The sequence below is a fragment of the Seriola dumerili genome, unplaced genomic scaffold (genome assembly GCF_002260705.1).
Source record: "Seriola dumerili isolate Sdu_G_001 unplaced genomic scaffold, Sdu_1.0 BDQW01001240.1, whole genome shotgun sequence".
NCBI lineage: Eukaryota > Metazoa > Chordata > Actinopteri > Carangiformes > Carangidae > Seriola > Seriola dumerili.
Window position 1 is genome coordinate 524,664 of NW_019175495.1, and position 19,877 is coordinate 544,540.

The following is a 19,877-nucleotide window of genomic DNA, read 5'->3' on the forward strand; positions in this document are numbered from 1 at the left end:
ACACACACACACACACACACACACACACACACACTGGTCATCCATGTGTCCTTGTGTGGATGAAATAATAATGAGGACAGGTCTTTTTTTGGCTCCCAGCCAGAGCAGCAGAACAGACGTGAATAATAAATGACTAATATAGACGTCCTCTCTGTTAACCACTCTCTCTCTCTCCCTGTGTGTGTGTGTGTGTCTCTCTCTCTCTCTCTCTCGCGGCCTCCTCTCTTCTGATGCAGCACTTTCTCTGACGGATGAGATCACCCTGACCACTAGCTTTCCTCGTCTACTCCGTCCTCCATCCCTCCCTCGCCTCCCGTCTACGAGTCACTGCTCATCTTTTTCTCCCAGCGGTCTCCTGTCAGCTGTCCGGCCGTCTTTTCCGCTTTATCTCTCCTCCTCCATCCATCTTTGTTCTCTCTCTCTCTAATGCATCTGTCTCTCTCTCTCTCTCTCTCTCTCTCTATCCACTGACCCTCTTCTTTCTTCTTCTCTCCACTAGTGTCTGATGCTGTCCCACTTCACAGCGGTGCTATAATCCACTCTCCTGCCTTTCTTTCCTCTTGTTCCTGCACTAACCCTCCCCTCATATCACATCTGGGATTTATGCTAGCCTGTTATGCCGATACTGACGTTATATAAAAAATGTATTAAAAATATATTAAAAATGCTTAGAAATTAGTTTTTTACTTTTCTCTTCTTTTCTTCTGCAAATCTTCTTTTTCTTGGTCACACCAGAAAGTGGAAGCTGGTTTCAGCAAATGCTAACACACTAGCTAGCTGTAACACGCTGACAGTAGCCAGAAAAAAATAGCATCCCAAGCTAGCTGACTTGCTACCACTTAGCTTGCCACCAGTTAGGAAGCTAGCTAACTCAACACTAAATTAAAACAGTTGAAGGAAAATATTTTAACATGTTTATATGTTTTGTGGAACAATTTGAACCCTGGCAGAGGAGGGTAGTACAAAGTTGACGGTACAACACAAGCTAAAATGATATGCTCCTCTTTTTTTGGACTCTTGGCTCAAATGTCAACTTAGTCTTTGGTCAGTGGCACAGATTTGCACGCTAAAGTTCACCGAAGGTCGACTCTACGGAAAACTCAGTGCGGAATTACTTTGCCTCCATGTTGAGATCTATTAATTCTACTGGAACAAGTTAGGGAAGTCACGATTTACCCGTGTCAACGATAACCGTGATATTTATTTATTTTATAATGAAATGTTGATATTGTGATAATAATACACACATGATAATACGGTGATATATGGGATGTCTTTTCACTATTCATTAAGTGTAAATGTTCTTTACTTCTGAGCGGTTACAGACTCACTTTCCAATCCGCCTACACTCGTATTTGAGAATTAATTTTCCAAAAAAAGAGACGAAACACACAATAAACAAAGCTAAAGAATGGAGACTGATAGCATTACTAGCATAATCATTATTATTATGTTTTCTTCTGATATCGCGATAATATCATTATTGTGAATTCTTTTGGCCACGATAATTGTGAAGTCGAAGTGGCACCATCTGACCAGTTAAACCAAGCATCAGCTATAAGCATCTTAAACCTGAAAATATAAGCATTGTAATCTTTGTAAAGCTTACTACTCACCGTCAGAGAAGTGAAGGTCATGCACATGCCTCCGAACCCATTCATTGCCAAAGCGAAGAAGATCAGTATGGACAGATCTGCAGGAGAAAGAGTGATCAGTGATGTGGTAACTTCCCATCTGTTTAAATGGCACCGCTGCGTCATTACACCGTATGCACCTCTGTGTAAATGTGCATTATGATATTGCTCGCCTACAAAGGCGCCATGATTGAGAGCAAGTGTGTGAGGCAGCGTGGACATACTGCATGATGCTGTTAAAGTGATGTATGTGAGATGACATGAGAGATACGTACTGTTGGGATCACTGGCTCCGTAGGCGATGAGCAGGCAGGAAAAGGCGAAGCAGGCACTGGGAACACATGAAGCAACGGGTATGAATAAGGGGAAGACCACAGACCGCAACTGTCCCACACACATCTTGTCAGATTTTCTGATCCAGCCTCACCTGCCCAGAAGCCTCAGCTTCCGTGGTCCATATTTGTCCATGACGATGCCCATGGGCAGAGTGATGGCCGACAGCAGGAAGGAGCCCACGGTGAAGGCCAGGTTCAGCATCTCATCCTGGTCCTTGCAGATCGGCCAGCCGTTCATGTCCAGGTACTCCTCCTCCTCCTCTGTGGCGTGATTCTCAGGGGAGGACGCGTTCGAGATGTTGAAGCTGGAGCTGTTGTCTGGAGGGTGAGAAAAATGAGAGAGAAGAGGGGGGAAAGATTAGATTAGATCTGATCCGTCAAATGTAGATCTTAAAGCGTTATAATTATGCTGGTGGTTACGAATGACAGTGAACCATCACTTGGAGATTTTCTGACTTAAACACCGTTCTGACTCAAATTCTGTTTTTCATTCTATTTCTGTCACTGTAAGCATGTTAGCATGCTGACGTTAGCATTTAGCTGTGCCTCACGGAGCGACTAGCATGGCTGTATGTAGACCGGCAAAACATATGATCTATATTCAAAAACATGATGCATTTTTATATGTTAAACGACCCAATGGTATATAAACAAGTTATATCTCAGACTGCAACTTTAGAATTCACACATCGATGCATTAGTATCAATAATCCAATAATTTAATAAATATAATAATATAACATTCTGAAAGGGGCTATTCTGTATTAGTATACTTTCACATTTGACACTTAACATATACTTTACTGATAATACATTTGTATCTCTATTTTTATACAGGACTAGGTATAAACCTAGTACATGGCTGGACCATGTATGGGTGTCAGGGCTTAGAGCTACACCTCCTCTTACAGGCAGCCGGGCAGTCACCCAGCCGCCCCGGCTTCCTGACTAATCCGGAGCTGCAGCAAAGCAGAATTGCGCTTCCAGTTCACTGAGCTTTGCCTCCGCTAAGCCAAACAAACTGCATTTATTACATTTAGCCTTATCGTTAAGTTGGCAACACTGCGGGCTGTAAACGTTAATAGAAACTGTTTGCGCCAGAAACTCCAACTCAGTGACGAGGCATTTGGCTGTCTAGTGGTGGAAATGTGATCACTCAGTCAGTCAGTCACAGATATCCGGCGTCGCTGTTGCATTGCAGCCAAAAAATGGGTTACAGGACTTTTGCTTTTAGTTAAATACTTTTAAAATGTCAAATAGTTTCACTGTTTTTTAACTTTTACAAAACAAGCGTCACCATTCTGTGTGTGCTAGGAATTATGATTATGAAAAGACACCACAACCTGTTGTTGATCTCAAATAAATACCCTCTTCGTATCATTATAACAGTATTATTATTGTTAATATTATTTCTAATGTTGCTCTTTTAAGGCCTGAGCTCCTACATGTACCCCTCCCTCTCTGAGAGCCGAGTCGCTTATCGAAAAGGCAGCAGACTTATTAAAGGTCATGTAAACACACTGACGGGAAAACAACAAAATCCAGGGTAAACAACCACCAGAAATAGTCACAAGTGACCCCCTGCATGGCGGACGGGGGAACTCTCTGTAACAGTTTCACTCAGTCTGCCTCACGCTGAATCACTGGTAAACACAGTCCACTGAGTTCATGTGGAGTCTATTTTTGTCTATCTGCTCCAGTAGACTGTTGCCTCCGGTGAAACTCTGCTGGTTTGAACAGACAGACAGACAGAGGACAAAGAGGGAGGGCTGAAGGAGGAAAACAACTCCTCTCACCTTGACTTGTTTTTGGTTAAACTGTCGGGAAAACAATAGAGACGGACTTAGCTGTTACCACATGTTTCATGTCTGGAGGAGGGGAGGGAGCTGTAAAGTACTTAGTCATCACAGTGTTTTCTTCATTTCAGACCTGGGGGCAAGTTGTCGGCAGCAGCCAAAATCCCTGCTGCATCTAATAAACAAGTGAAAATCTACTTTTCCCTTTGTTGTGCGAGGTTGATTTCAGGCCTCTACTGAGCCAGCTTAAGGTGAGAGGGAGGAGGGATAAGGTGCTGACGCTGGTCTCCTGGCTGAAGGGGGAAAACTTTAGAGGAACAACAGGAAACTGATGTGTCACATTAAACGCATCCCACTGCAGGAAAACAGGCCCGAGCCCTGCGAGGATGTAAGTGAGTGAGAGTTAATGTGGCTTAGCGAACATCTGATGACTGCAGTGATGTTTTAATGTCGGGATGTGGGAGCGCTGGAGCTCCACCACATTAAAAAACAAGCAGCTGCTGAAAGGACCAGTTTGACTGAACGCGAGGATGCAGAGCTGCAACGATCTAAAAGTCATCCGCCTCTATTGTGAGGCATTTTATTCAAGTACATCCTAATTATAGAGTGAATCAATAGAGGATTCACTGATGCCAGGTCCATTGAGCAACTCCTCTAGAGCTTTCGATCGTCTTGCAAATTCTTCCTTAGCAAATGCAGTTTGCCTGGTTGTCAAATTTTCATCTATAAATCCATGATGACTGGACAAACTCCATGAGAGAATCATATGTCCAAAAGTTTTTACAGTTCTTCCTCTGAGGACCATGAATATCTGCAACAGATTTCCCGATCCTCTACCTAACATTTGTGGAGATATCTCACTCTGAGCCTAAAATGTAAACCTGCTGGTGGTTCCAAAAAATCTGAATTCATCCTCTGGGGACCATGAATGTCTGCACCAGATGTCACAGCACACTATCTAATTTGTGGAGATATCTCACTCTGAGCCAAAAATGTAAACCTACCAGTGGCTCGGGCTGAAAAGTCAGGATTCATCCTCTGGGGACCATGAAAGTCTGCACCAGATTTCATTTTGATTTCCTATCTAATGTATGACATGTCACTCGGAGCCTAAAATGTAAAATTTCTGGTGGCTGGAAAAAGTCCAGAATTCATCCTCTGGGGACCATGAATGTCAATCCACAGTTGTAGTTGCTCAGTCTGGACCGACCGACAGAGCCAGTGACATACAACATGATTAAACATCAAAAATAAGGGCAGTGATTTCAGATTCCAGAGGCCCTTTGTGAATCAGTCTTCCTGTCGATAAGTGGATGTGTGCTCTACCTCCCAGGCTGGTATTTGAGGTTTATTGGAGCATTAAGTGCTGACTGTTGGACTAACAGAAGGTAGCAGCATCTGTCCCCCAGCGGCCCCAACTGCTGACTAATCAAACGGTCACAGCAAACCTGAGTCAACACGGGTAAAGACCTCACACACACACACACACACACACACACGGGCAAACACAACCGAGGGTATACAGGCTGATTTGATCGTCTCTGAAAAGTTCTTCCTGATGAATCACAGCGGGTTCACTGTGCACCTGCTGTCCTTCATGGGGTGTTTCCCGTTCATGTCAACACTGTAAAAACTTTTCTTTTTTTTTTTTTTGTGTACGTTTCGCCAAATTCCTCACGCCGCTCCCTTCCCCTATACATTCAGCTAACGTCAACCACCCTACAGTCATTTGGTTCAATGATTGATAGACTGCCAACAGCTTTGTTGCCTTGGCTTCAGAGTTACTCGCCTGTAGAAAGCACGTCTTATATCAGCATATCAACATGATGCGCCAACAGAGGAGTAATCGTTAGGAGGAATGATGCTGCCTCATCCTACAACACACAAAACTCGCCTGTGTAACAGTGGCTGCATCAACAATTAATTAGCAGGCTGCTCCTTGTGATTACTGGCGTCTTATGTAAAGATAAAAACACTATTGTGTAAAGACGATGGGTTCAATGGGATGGTTGGAAGGTCCAGCTGCCTCGAGGAAACATGAAGCACACACAGGAAGAGGAACCGTCTCAAAAAAAATGTGTGTTTTCCAGCTACGTCTGCGTCTTCTCTCCTTCAGGAACGATGCACACGCCATTCGTACTGACCACACACAAGCGTTTCCACTGACTGAGCAAACCGGGGCTGTCTTTTAAAAACAACCAGGAATCGGAGGTGAAGTCATGAGACGAACATAGAGACAAAGGGAGGTGAGAGCAGCTGGGGGGGGTATGTGTGACAAACAAACACATACACACACACGCACTCACACCTCACACCACCAGAGAAACCACAAGCTAACTGTGGGAGAGCAGGCTGTGCTCAACTGATCAACACTATCAAGAGTTTTACTAACAACTGATCCACAGCGTAGAGGTGCAAACTGTGAGACGCTGCGTATGTGCAAATGAAACATACAGCTAATTCAAACAGTGCATGTGCAAGGTGACATATTCACGCAGTTTTAATAATCCATATTGTGACTTGACACCTCTTCCCTCCCTCCCTCCCTCCCTACGTGACGGGTCTGTGGCAAGAGGAAAATGCCTGGTCCTTATCTGCGTCGGCTCTCATTGTCAACCCTGAGACGTGCGGCTGCAGGAGGTCACGCCACTTGGTGAAATTCCTCGACACACTCTGGGACAACACAAAAATCACTGCCGCAACAAAACGCAGTCTCAGACCAATCTGTCCGAGGTCGAGTTGCATTCTGGGTGATGTAGGTGCCGGGGTTTGTGATAAGGAAGAGGACAATTATTCTGGTTCTGCTGCACTGATTTTTGAGTATTTTCACTTCTCTGCAACAAGTACTTTTCATATACAAGGAAAAACTTGAGGAAACACAGTAAATGCAGATGTTTCCATACACTGCATGGGAGGTCATGACCTTCCGTTATCAATGTTATCTGTTCACCAGACTTCAGGAATCTATAACAAAGAGCAGTGAAGCTGTTCTCGAGGCCTGTGGTTTAACAACGCTTCCTGACATTACCTGTTAGTTTCTCTTTTAAATTGCCATATACTGTATATGTACATGTTTTATTCTTATTTCCTGCCACGCTACGGGTTAATTATTCACAATTTGTCCTCCTTGTTGAGGTGATGGTAGATTGTATGTAATAGTGGGGAACAAATGACTCTCACTAACTGCATAAACTAGCTGCTTGCACTGTGCACAAGCTGCATTGTTCTTCTTGTTCAAACTGACACAGTATTAAATCTATAAAAAGAGGAACTTTGAATTAACCACTTTATTACTACAGGGCAGATTTCGCATTTTCACTGTGACTGTTGTAGCCTCATATTGGGCTCAGCTGAACTTCAGAGAGCATTCCTTCCACAGGATGAGGATGAGGATGGATTAGAAACACGTTACGGCCAATGACTGTGGCTCTTGTTTTAAGATAAAAACGTGAACTTTTATTTTAATCTGATCTCTTTTTTTTTTTTTTTTTCAGACAGAAAATGGCTCAAGTTTTTCTCCACGGTGTAAAAATGTCCACAGCTGTGTTCAAACAGGGCTGGTAGGACGATGCTACGTGTCTGCACATTCTTTACCCTGAGGCGAGACAAACACATCGACCTCACTGTGGGTAAATAAACACAAAAACAGAGCAGGTCGCACCTTCTTGACCTGATTACAGACTTTTCACAGCTTCGGGTAAACACCAGACCTGCTGAATTAACACCATTTAGCAGGTCAGAGAGTGGGGACCTGATAGTGATGGGTCACTGTGGAGCCGGCTGAGTCAGTATCAAGAGCTACCCAAACCTAATCCAATCAGATAAACAGACGATGAAACAACAGCGCATCCTCGGCTTTCATTCAGGGCAGATTACAGGCAGATTACACATGCTGTTTCCACTGACACACTCACAAAATGAGGATTATCAGTGCGTACAGACTTACAGTAAGACGGCAGCGCCCTCAGACAGGGTCAGGGGACGGTGTGAGCGAATGTGTGATGAAACCGTTAAAAAGGTTTCGTGTGCACAAATGAACCCCGGCGAGGTTTTCATCACAAGAGAAGACAGAGAGAGAGAGAGAGAAACACACACAGACACACGTTCAAAGAGACAGAAAACACCTGTGTGATAATCGCTGTGCAGACTGGAGGGGATGAATGTGTCTCATTCACACATCGATCCGCTCCCTGGCAGTGGACGCAGCTCAGACACCCGACTGACGAGGACGACAGCGCTGATGAACTGCTGCTGTGTTTTACCTGACCTACATTTCCTGCTGTGGCAACGATCGGTCGCTGAAGGAACCAGAGTCCTCGTCTGATTTAGATTTTCCAGGCTGAAGAAATATTCTGACATAAAAAAAAAACAAACTAATAACGAGCAGCTGAGTGCATCCGCTGAGTGCGTCAGCTCCCTGCATCACCTTTGATCACAGACAGTCGAGGACAGACTGAAATAATAATAATGATATAACTCTGTTGGTTTGTTGTGCAGGAGCACTTCATAGCTGCTTTTGAAGCCTGCCACCTCCGTATCGACTCATTCTCCACAAGGAAATCCCAACAGCAGGATCAATATGAATCCTAGCTGCTCCTTTCAAAGGTCACTCTCCTCAGTAGGACGTAACACCTCAGCAATATGAAGGAGAGCTGAAGAATAAAGAGCAGCTGTCCACTTCACTGCTGGGAAAAAGAAAGATTTGGTGTTTGCTTGTTTGTATGTCCTTCAATCTCCTGTAATTCCACCACACCCACACAGGATAAAGTCTCCCTGAGTGGTACAGTCAGTGTGTTGAAAGGCAAAGCTCAAAGACACTCCGGGCGTCGTCACGCACTGTTTCCCCATTAACATCCCATTCAGACTCTAAGTAAATTCCAAATAGGTGTTTTTGTGAAATAGTGGGTGCAAACAGGCCCGTTAGCTCTTAGATGAGCCGTTTGCAGCTACTTTGCATGACAAACATGCTCATAGTAGCAACAGTAAGTAGTGGTGATAATATTTGTTCAGCACGTGACGAATAAGAGTGACGATAGTTTCTAAAGTCATCAAGCAAAATATGTGATTTCTCTCTAGTTTATTGCATTAAGTCATTCCTCTGATAAAAGTGTTATTGCATAAAATAAGTTACTGTCAGTGATGCTTTGAGTTCAGTGTTGGAGGAAGTATTTAGATCCTTTCCTTAAAGAGAAACACTGATTCCAGATGTGAAAGAAAAGTTGCATAAAGCCTTTGGTGGTAACTATAATAAATTAGTAACTATAGCAAATAAATAAAGTGAAATAGAAGCTTAAAGTAGCAAAAACTGAAATACTCCACCCTCATCTAATTGTCAATACCTATGTGAAAGCTGCCTTACCTGGTCTTTTGCACAGGTACGAGTAGAAGCCCTCAGATTTGAGCATGATGAGCAGGGATCCCCACCCGAGCAGCACGGCAGAGAAGAGCAGGTTCTCGATGACCGCCGTCACCGCCATCCACCAGCGGCGGGAGAAGGCTGTGGCCAGGGAGGGAGCCATCTCTGCTGGGTGTGAGGTAGCGGTTCACTGGCCTGACTGGAGATAAAGGAGGCTGCTGGAGCCTGGAGGACAGGAGGGACAGAGAGGAGGTGATCATCAGGATGTTTTCAGATAATATGAGATGCTTAGGATTCGTTGCTTGTGTTGATACTTTATTATACTTTATTATCTCTGTATATAATCATATTTATAAACAATATTATTGCTTGAATTCACAATAAACACCCTGGAACATTTACATTTCTTTGTTCCAGCCTGATGATGATGATGATGATGATGATGGTCCAGAGCCACAAACAAGAACACAGCTGAGGCCTTTGAGGTGCACAAACCCCTGTCATTAATATTAAACAATCTCCCGCCTCCTGACATCTCTGATTGGCTGGAGGATTTAACATGCCGTCTCCTATTGGCTGTCAGTGACATAGCTGTGCAGCAGCTACACGTGAGGTTGATGTAGCGTTCAGCCCCTGTGGGTGGGGGAGATTTTTAGAGGGGTCTTTAATGCTAGAAAATGTGATGGATTAGATTTTACATAAAAAATTCAAACTTAGAGCTTCTGAGATACATGTCAGACACAAATTCAACAAATTAATTATCTCCAGCTCTATAAATTTCGATTTAAATGACTAACTGTTTTAAAAAATGTCTCCCTTAATTTGGTGATAAAAAATACTTCGACTATTTGCTGGATTTGTTCTTTGTTTGCATGAAAACATCAGTGTAAATGTCTCTCTGTTTAAATGAGCGAGCGTCGAGTGCGATAAAGCCACTTTGGTTAAAAAAAACAACAACAACAAAACAACAACAAATGTTGAGTTTACAAAAAAACTGCACTGCACTTGAACGCAGCGCGAGTTCCAGCCGGTTCGAACCAGCGCGGCGCGAGAATCTCGGTGTGGTTCGGTCGCTCGCTCTGATACGCTGTTATTGTGATGTACTTACAGTTAATACTTTCAACCGCGTCTGTAATTAGGCTAATTACAGCCAACGTGACGAAATGAAAAATATTCATACAAAAAAACAAAACAAAAAAATGAACCGTTGTGTAAATATAAACGTCACCTAATTTGATTAATTCACGAATATTACAGAATAAAAGACCTATTTATTTATAATACAGTAAAGAAATAATGAGCTCTTTTATTGTATAATACTGGAAATGTGAAGCTTCAGATGTTACATACAAACACACAGTGTGACCTGACTTGAATCCATAATAGAAATTACATGTGTTTTTCTATTGTATTCCACTGTTATGTGCTAAAAACATGTGGTGAAAAAACTTAACGCCCCCCTTTTATTTTGAATGACAGTCGTGCTTTTGTAAGAACATGAACTTGATGCCCCCCCCCAACAGCTGTAAAGGACAAGGGGAAAACAGAGCTGCAGAAGATGATGGCATGACCAACACACAGTCCTGACATGTTTTTATTTTTATAGCAGCAAGCATCATCATCATCATCATCATCACTGAAAACAATAAGACAAAGTATAGTGCGGTGAATAAGGATCGGAGCTGGAACTGGTCTGAACTGGACTGAAATCATCCGCACAATACCCCCCACCCCCACAACCCCAATCTGCATCTCCATCCCCTCCTCCCTGCACAGAGTCAAGATTAACAGAACATGACATACACCTTCCGGTTAACACTTTCAGAATAATGCAACTTGCTTTTATAAAGCACAATAAAAACCCCACTACAATGAGCAAAAAAAAGAGGCTATGAAACTTGATAAGCAGCATATTAATAAAAGTGATAATCATCAATATTTGATCATGCATTGACACCTCCTGAGCGCGAACAAAGATCCTGAACTCCCTCACACACTCTCCACTAGTTGAGCCGATTTGTGCTGCTTTTATTTTGAAGCCTTCCGGGATCAGAGTGATTGCATTTCAGCAGCTTGACGCACATCGACGCAAGTGGCGCTCAGCTGTTCGGTATCAACAACAGTGCTGGGAGTTAGCGTCACGCTGCTGAAACAAAGACAGTTAACTAGAGAACGAGTGACAACAAAAACAGCGTCCGGATACAAAGAACAAGACTTTTATTCTGTCGCCTCCCGCTGTTTCCGCGGGATCGCGCGCGCGTTTTCATTCACAAATTAAATCCTAAACTTTCACACACACAACTGAACTGCCTTCATCACACCCGAGCAAAACATATAAAGGGAAACGGAAGAAGTGGTCGGTCAATGAAAGAAACAGCTGTAACAAAATCCATCTAGTGTTTAGTGTCTAGTGTATTTGATCCAGTCACCGATGATTGATCTGCAGTGAACTGATCACAGCAATGATCAGAGGATAAATGACTTATTATAATAAAAGAGTGGTGGATGTGAAGTTGATAACAGTGTTACAGGCTGATGCAGCTTCAGTTTCCTTAAACAAAGAGAAACACGGACAGGAAAAGAGTCTGAGTGCAGGACACCACTAATGCTGCTGTGATGATTTATCCCTGTACGAGGCGCGCCAACATTATGAGTCAGCCTGTCCTCCAGTGAAGTGCAGTGTGGAGCATCCTTGGTGCGGGCAGCCTACCTGTAGTCTGTGGGTTCAGCGGAGGGGGGGGGGAGCAAACACAGCCGCTCCGTCCCTCAGTCAGATCCGGATCTGCAGGTCCAGGTGTCCTTCGACGACAAACGCACAGAGGAGCGGCGTTAACTCACATGAAGGATTCCTCCTTGATTTCTTTGACTCACTGTTTCTCCTCTCATCCCTCATTGCTGCCGCTTTATAGCAGCGCAGAGCGGTGCACAAACAACCCCGCCTCCCCATTGGCCCGTGGCTGAGCTAGAGACCAGCCGCAGCCAATCAGAAAGCTCCAATATTACATGTGTGTTGTTTCTCAATACAAGAAATTTTTGTTGGGAAAACAGGTCGCCGAGGTTTGTTTAGACACAGACTGAACAGCTGATCATTCTGGGACAAAATAGCTTTTATTTTGAAACACAAAAGAATGTATTAAATATAACATTACAGAAGCTACAGTTGATTATGGAGCTATTATAATAATAAAAAGCCAATAAAATCAATAAACTTTGGCACAAGGGGAAATGAAGAATGTTTTCGTTTGAAATTTACTGTCATTCATTGTAATTAACAGCGAACAGGCCTGAAATGGTCGTTAACACGAGAAAACGATGGTGCAACAAAACCTTTCTCTGTGTTTAAATATTCCCATGAGAGAAGCTCTGAATCTGGAGTAAAAGTCTCAAAATAAACCTCGGTGGCTCTTTTTGTTCTGATTTGAAAGTTTAGTGAAGAAACTGTTGCACAGTTGAGCCTGAATTCTGGTTTTCTGTGTGTAACAAAGGTCTATAGGATTAACTGTATATACACACTGCTGCCACACCCACAGTATACTGTATGTAGTCTATGGACTCTCCCGTCAGCGCGTGACGTGACTCACTGTTTACCTCCAACTTCATGCCCAACTTGTAATTCCTAGAAATACAGGAGGAGAGGAGGGCTCACATGGTCCAGTGGAAAGACCATCTGAAAACAAAAACCACTGGAGTCGTCGTTCAGACCGAGGGCGACACCTGCTGGACGCGGACTGACACACACCGGACTGAGACCAGTGCGGTGGAGATTCCTGCAAAAGATAAAATGGGGATATTAAAGTCAAGCGCAAGCATCTGAAAATAACCACTTGAGTGAATCTACGTCTGTTGATGGATTGGTGCACCTGATCTCCAGGTCCAGGGCCCACGGGGGCGGGAGGCCCCTGAGCCACATTTCTCTTAAGATGGTGAAATCTAACATTCTTTGTAGTTTTCTGGAGGATGATGATTTACTTACCTCGTTGAGGGTTTTTGACGTTCTCGCCTTTTCTTTACTTTGCTAATCTCAACAGTCAAGGACTGACTTCATTATCATGGTGTAGCATTATATCTTTTAGTTTTGTCCGAAAATGGCAATAAAAACATTTTTTAAAAAAAGAATAGAGATCACCTGAACATAAAGAAACTGCTTTCAGCTTTATGCTCCAAGCTGCTTAATTATTTTATTTTATTAATGGTTTTTTAATCATATGTATCATTTATGTGTTTTTATTTTGTGTTTAATGTTGTATCTTTACGATATCCAGTTTTTGTGGTTGCAACTTCCTTGATAATAACTCTGCTTTAAGAAAATATAAGATGCATTTCAAGGTTTTTTCTAAATATTTTGTAGTGTCCTATAATATCATCTACAATATGTAACCTGCAATATGTTGCAGAAATGACAGAGCAGTGAATTTCAGGCCTCGTTGATGAGGAGGGTCCTGCTCCTCTGTAGGAGGGAGGGCCTTTAATGTATCTGAGCCCTGGGCCCTTTGTCTCATTATCCATCCATGGACAGTGTCGCTTCAGACAGACGAGGCTTTTCTGCTTTCTATTTTGATGTTAAATGAGAATAAGTTGAGTCAGTATCTCCTTGTAATTCTGATGGACTCTCATACCCCAAAGCTTTGAAACTAAATGATCTTCAGCAGATGGATCGTGGAGTTGTAGATATTCAAATCTCCGTTTATCTGACCATTTAAACTCGTCCTTGTCGACTTGTAAAGGACACAAGTCTCTGGTAAACACCCACACACATCTGAACAGGAAGGAATAAACACCCAACAGCCTTTCATCAGTTTGTATTTACTTTTCAAATTTATTTTTTCAAATCTTTAGTATCTTACTGTTTTAGTGTGTTGGCATAATTATACATTGGTTTGGGGCACACAGTGAGTCAGGACTGATAACAGGAGTGCATCTGTAAATCGACAGACAATAGACTTTGGATTTGGTTTGAATAAAGCTTATACACGCAGAGAGAGCGAACCTTTAGGTGCTGCTGGGAAACTTCTAGAAACAGCCAGACGACCGTCGTCAGCCAACGACTAGACTCTGTCAAGGAGGTATTTCTTTTTATTTCCACACAAACCTGTTGTATTGCTATCCGACAAGGCACGTGAACATGTTAACGAACAATACTAAAAGCTTCTTCTCCCCAAAATGTTTCACATCATCAAACCTCACTTGGCTTGAATCTCTCATTTATAACAACACAGAACACAAACTGTACAAAAACATCTCCCTCCTGGAAAAAAAAAACCAAACAAACAACATAACATTTATAATAATATCATATAAATCATACACAAAATCAGTATAAATCAACAGGGTCTTTGGCTAGTATAGTTTAACTGCAGTAAGCACAGTCCTGCCTCGGCATATTGCACCCGCCTCGCCACCCAGAGCCACACGGAGAAAAAGTTCTGTCATTGAGCGAGGCCTGGAGAAAAAAAAAAAAAAGTCTTGGAAACATTTTGGAGCTCCTCTCAAAAGTTTCAAGAACAAAACTTTTTCACCGTCAGTCTTTGGTCTCACCTGTAGGCTGGAAATGAGTTAGGGGTCAAGGGTCAGAGATAGGTTTTAGACCGACAGATGTTGGTCAGTAGGACGCTTTTAACTTGAACCGGAAGATGCATGAATATTTTACTGTTGTCATGTGCTTTAATTAATATTTTATAGTGTTGCATGACAATTCAGATGCTATTTCAGACGTTTTTTCTACTGTTAAAATTCTGCAAAGAGCTCTGAATGCTTATATTTTCTGGCATTAAAGGAATAGTTTGACATGTTGGGAAAATTTACTTCTGCACTTTTTTAGCTAAGACTTAGATGAGAAGATCGACACCACTCCTGTGTGTTTGTGTTCAGTATAAGCTACAGCCAGAAGCTTCTTAGCTAGCGTTAGCATAAAGGCTAGCAACAGGGAAACAGCTTTTCAAAAAGTAATAAAGTTTGTTTACCAGCACCTCTAAACCTCACTAATTAATATATTTTTTATTAAACATTAAAGTCTTGTTTGTTTAATGTGTACAAAAAACAAAACTGTGTTGTTTTTTTTTTAAGACATTTTCACAGAGCCAAGCTAGCAGTTTTTCCTCAAAGCTAAGCTAGCCATCTCCTGACTGTTAGCTTCATACTTAGCGCATAAACATGAGAGTGGTATCAAACGTCTCATCTAGCTCTCAGCAATAAAACCAATAAGTTTATTTCCCTAAATGTAAAACTATTTCCTTTCACAAAAGTTAAAGTTTATCTAGGCACACAGCTGTTAGCAGCTTCAATCTAAAACCACTGCTTTTGGCTGTAGCAAGCACTTTAGCTAAATCCAGATTTAATATGGCTTCAAATTGTGAGTTTTAGTCCCACACTATGGTCTCAATCCTGTCTAATAGTAAAAATGGAGAGATATATGATATAACAACAAAAGAAATAATGGCTTTTTGGTGAAATTAATTCAAAAATATTGATCAGAGACAGCCATCCCACCACTTCAGTCGCAGAGTGACAAAAGCTAATCTTCTCTAAGACAGAAAGCAGGCAGCTGAAGATAATGGGAAGAGAGGAATCAACTACAGACGGAGGGAGAGAGAGAGAGAGAGAGAGAGAGATGCTGGGGCTTTCTCAGTATGTGGTTCTGAACAATGGAGGTCGACCGTGCAGGCGGCTGCTCAGAGGATGGCGGGTTTCTATCTACACTGAACTCGACTCATTCTTGTGTTGAGTGTCATGGTTGAGTTTTAAACGTCAATGTACATACAGCTCTGGAACTAAATCAATAGGAATAAATTAGTCAAAGGAGGAAGGCACAAGCACCTGGTGTCGAGGCAAATGACCGCTGCGTTCTCTCGTCTTTCTTCTCACCTTTCTCTCGCCCTTTTCCTCGCACGCTCCCTTCACTTACTTTGTTCATTTTTTTGCTGCGTTTACAGAAGCTGATTATTTAATGCAGTGATCAGCTTTCTTCTAATTCAAACACTATACGAGTGCAGATTTTTGAATTATATTCAGTAGTATATCCAGCTATTTATTTTGATTTAGAGAGCCAGTCGTAACACCATTTGATTGAAAAGTTACTCTTCCTCGTCCCCGACCCTCTCAACAGATATCCTACATACTGTCAGCCTTGTTCTACACACCTTCGTGCTTCAATAACAAGCCATTCGCCCCAGTTAGAAAAATAAGGGTCAGCAAGACAATCAAGTCTTCTAGTCGAGCAGAGAAAGTAAACAGGGGGAAAAAAAGAGGCAACAAGCAACAACCCACCCTGATTTATCTTTTTCTCATTGTTGTCTCTAATTCTGAATCTTCCCTCATAAATTTGTTGGTCATGTTCCCGAATAAAGCACAATGAACACACACGGTGCAAGAAAAATGCACCACAATATTTGTTATTCCTTGGCCTTGTATATAAAATCAGAATATTCAAACAGCAACAGTATTAATCCCAAAAATATAATATATAAACATAAATATATCAATTAGTTTTGCTGGATTTTTTTTTTTGTTTTGTTTTTTGTTTTTTGTTTTTTTTAATTGGAAGCACATGCCACCTGTGGAGTGACAGCTGGCATCTGATTGGCTTAGGCAGAGCGGGGGTCTGCAGTCATGTGATTGGAGGATGGGAGAGGTCAGGAGTACGTAGGTTCCTGGCGTGTGGGCGTGTGTGTTGTGTGTGTGTTGTGTGTGTGTGGCCATCATCTTGAGTTCAGTCTGGGAGCCGTCTGGAAGAGATCCAGAGGAGAAACATGTCAGGTCAGAGGTCAGAGGTCAACAGAGCGACTTTGGACAGATGCAGGAAGTAACATCACGACAACAACGATCCAGTTTCTTCAGTCATATCTCATTTAACACAACACTCGGCTGATGAGGCCTTTTTATTAGAATTAAATATTAAGCAGAGAGACTTTAACAAGCAGCTTCCACACGGAAAACGAGCGAGTTAATACATTTTAATTAATTTTTTTATGAAGCCACGGGGGTGTGGACGATTTTACAGAGCTTGACTGTAAAAATTAGATAAACATTAGAATTTGTTGAGAGCGATTAAACAAATTAAAACTTTTATCCACTTGGGTAAAGTGAAATAATAATAACTCAGCGTCTTACTATGAGCAGCAACCGCAGAGGGTGATGTCACATGTTTCTGTGCACCAATCAGAATTTAGCACTTGATTCAAAATCAGACGAAAACCTCTGCGGTTGTTGTTTATGTCGCTAGGCAACTGTCAATCGAAACAATGCTGATAGGACGCAACTTTATGAGCTGGAAAACCAAAACAATGAGCTGAAACAGGTGAAAAGCCTCTGGAGACCGAAGAGCCTAGTGATAACATAATTGACCTCTTTCACTTTAATCCATCAATAATATAAAAATAATAATAATTGCAGCTTTAAATACTGTTGCAAAATATCCATTGGATGCTGCGATCAAACATCCTGGTGGTAAACAGCATAAATGTTTAAGTCGAAACCTTTGTGACGTGACTGATGAAGCTGAGGATGATGAAGTCAACTCACCACAGACAAGTGTCCATTCTTAGCCTTGGCCACCAGTAGTTCTGATCCGGGTGTGAAGTCTATGATCCCCTCTTTCCCCTGACCCACTGTAAACTTTATACTGGAGGAACAACAGAGGGACAGTTAGAGCCTGTTCCTGCTTTGAACCACCGTCTACCTTCACAGAGAACAGAGCGTAGGAGTGGAGATGTATTTTTAAGGAGTGTTACAACACTGCACTTATTAGCGTTATGCAACAGGCTCACGTCCACGGTGGTAATGTAACACCTCCAGTGTTTGTGCTGCGCCTCTCACCTGCCCTGGTTGATGTTGATGCTGTTGATTTTCTCGGCGCAGATCGCGATCTTGGTTAAAGTCTCGATCACATGGTCGCTCTGCAGAACTACGTCTCCCTGAGGGGAAACAGCGGAACAGACACACACGGTGAAAAACTTCACACATTCGAGTAAAACTACGCTAAAGTTCGCGGGCGTCGAGTCCTCGGCTTCACCTTCTGTTTGTTGTCGTCACTGGGCACGTGCAGAACGAACAGGCCGTCGCTGAGGGAGCTGACGGAGATCCCTGCGGGGGGGGGGGGGGGGGGGGTTAGGGTGCAAGACAGTTTAAGCTTCAACACAATCGACGTCCAAAAGGAAAAATAAAAAACACAACCCCATTAGAAAATGACCTCTGACCTTTCAGGGCTCCGTACTCGATGCGCTGCTTGAGTTTGGCCTCCTCTATGATAACGGCGCTGTTTCCGGTGAGCAGCAGCTGACGGGGTCGAGCTTTGTATCCTTTCCTGTCGTACTTGGTGACTGGCACTGCGTACTGCGAACAGACGGACGAGGGTCACAACACTGTCGGTGAAGAAACCCTCCACCTGTTCAAAGACTTCGCTCCACTAACCTTCATCTTCTCAGCGCCCAGAGTCTGCAGCACCTTGGGGTTGATGTCCTCGCCGTCTGAACAAGAGGAAACACGCTGTTAAAATCGTTTATTCAAAGCCTGTGAAGTCTCTCTGGTGTGGCGGAAGAACATCTGTCTTACTGAGTCTCGTGCTGACGAACAGTTTGGGAACGCTCTGTGGGTAGTTGTCCTTCTTGTCCTTGAAGATCTCGCTGGCGATCATCTTCTGCTCCATCTACTCACACAGAAATGACGCCAGTGAAGTGAGCGAAGGAAGCAGCGAACAGGGAAGCATCACAAAGAGGACGTTACATATATTCACCTGGTGCTTCCACTCGGGGCTGATCTTCTTGCAGTAGCTCCACACCATGTTCTGCATGCACAGCTTACGCAAATGCTCTGACGCCTAAACACACAGACGACACTTTCAAAACACTGCAGGAGGGAATCATGTTTTGGTTTTTTTTTAGCCACAATAAACCTTAATTAAATCCTAATTTGAGTTTTTAGTTTATCGTCAGTCTCCACCTCAGAGAGAGCAGCTGGAGGTGTCGGCCAGGTTTTGTCCAGGACGTTCTTCGGCAGGTTCCTGTGCAGGTTCATGAGGAAGGAGTAGCGAACGTAATCCAGGAAGTACTCGTTCTCGGGGCAGCGCTCCTTGTGGCGGTAGATGAAGCCCTTGATGAACCTGAGGAGGAGACGAGGGAAAAAGGGATCTGAAGAGGCGATGTAAACCTGTTCATCTCCTGAGGTCTGGAAAACAAACTGATGGTGGCCATGGTGCTTTCTGAGTCAGGTGTATCTGTCACACAGTGGGCGTCTGTTGTCGTGTACCTGCGAATAGTATCCGCGGCCTGACGCCTGCGCTGGGCCCTCCTCCTGGCCAGGATGCCCCTCCACCAGGCCTGGACGGCGATAGCTGCAAAGGTGCATCGTAAAACATCATAACTCACAAATAAATACCACGACCACCTGGATTCTCTGCAGACATCCCGGAGGTGTTGAATAAACTCCGGTGAAGATGTGAGAGAGTCGACGTTTTCCTCACCTGAAGTTCTGAGTTTCTGGTATTTGGTCTTCTGGCTGTAGCCTCTCCATCCCGCCTGCAGCTTGGTGGCTGTGGCGGGAGAAAGCGCGACGGGAGATACAGTTTGAAATCTACGGCACGACAGTTGTGATATAATAATAATCAGCCACGTCACGACTCACTGACTCTTACCAAGACTGTGTTTCCTGGTCTCTAGAGCGTCCTCGGTGGCAAACAAGGTCTTCGGGAAACGGATGAAGATTTTGGATCTGTGAAGAAAAAAAGATTTTACATCAAACTGGTTTTATTCAACACAACGACTCA

At 43.2% G+C, this 19,877-nt stretch overlaps 2 protein-coding genes across 4 annotated transcripts in view; both read right to left on the reverse strand.

Moving 5' to 3' along the window:
- LOC111238226 (large neutral amino acids transporter small subunit 4-like) overlaps window positions 1-11,978 on the reverse strand; it is a 28,998-nt gene extending 17,020 nt beyond the window's left edge. The window contains 5 exon segments of the mRNA XM_022767639.1: window positions 1,617-1,693; window positions 1,910-1,965; window positions 2,062-2,287; window positions 9,125-9,346; window positions 11,832-11,978. Of these exon segments, the coding sequence (XP_022623360.1) occupies window positions 1,617-1,693; window positions 1,910-1,965; window positions 2,062-2,287; window positions 9,125-9,284 (519 nt within the window). The 5' untranslated portion in view covers window positions 9,285-9,346; window positions 11,832-11,978.
- Window positions 11,979-15,133: 3,155 nt separating this feature from the next.
- Window positions 15,134-19,877, reverse strand: part of myo1c (myosin IC) — a 54,887-nt gene continuing 50,143 nt past the window's right edge. For all 3 annotated transcript variants that reach the window (XM_022767636.1, XM_022767638.1, XM_022767637.1), the window contains 12 exons: window positions 19,746-19,822; window positions 19,575-19,643; window positions 19,361-19,445; window positions 19,055-19,214; window positions 18,849-18,932; window positions 18,668-18,761; window positions 18,527-18,582; window positions 18,313-18,448; window positions 18,129-18,199; window positions 17,933-18,030; window positions 17,639-17,738; window positions 15,134-16,842 (listed from right to left, as the gene is read on the reverse strand). In XM_022767636.1, coding sequence (XP_022623357.1) covers window positions 16,816-16,842; window positions 17,639-17,738; window positions 17,933-18,030; window positions 18,129-18,199; window positions 18,313-18,448; window positions 18,527-18,582; window positions 18,668-18,761; window positions 18,849-18,932; window positions 19,055-19,214; window positions 19,361-19,445; window positions 19,575-19,643; window positions 19,746-19,822 — 1,057 coding nt within the window. In that variant the 3' untranslated portion in view covers window positions 15,134-16,815. The remainder of the gene's footprint in view (window positions 16,843-17,638; window positions 17,739-17,932; window positions 18,031-18,128; window positions 18,200-18,312; window positions 18,449-18,526; window positions 18,583-18,667; window positions 18,762-18,848; window positions 18,933-19,054; window positions 19,215-19,360; window positions 19,446-19,574; window positions 19,644-19,745; window positions 19,823-19,877) is intronic.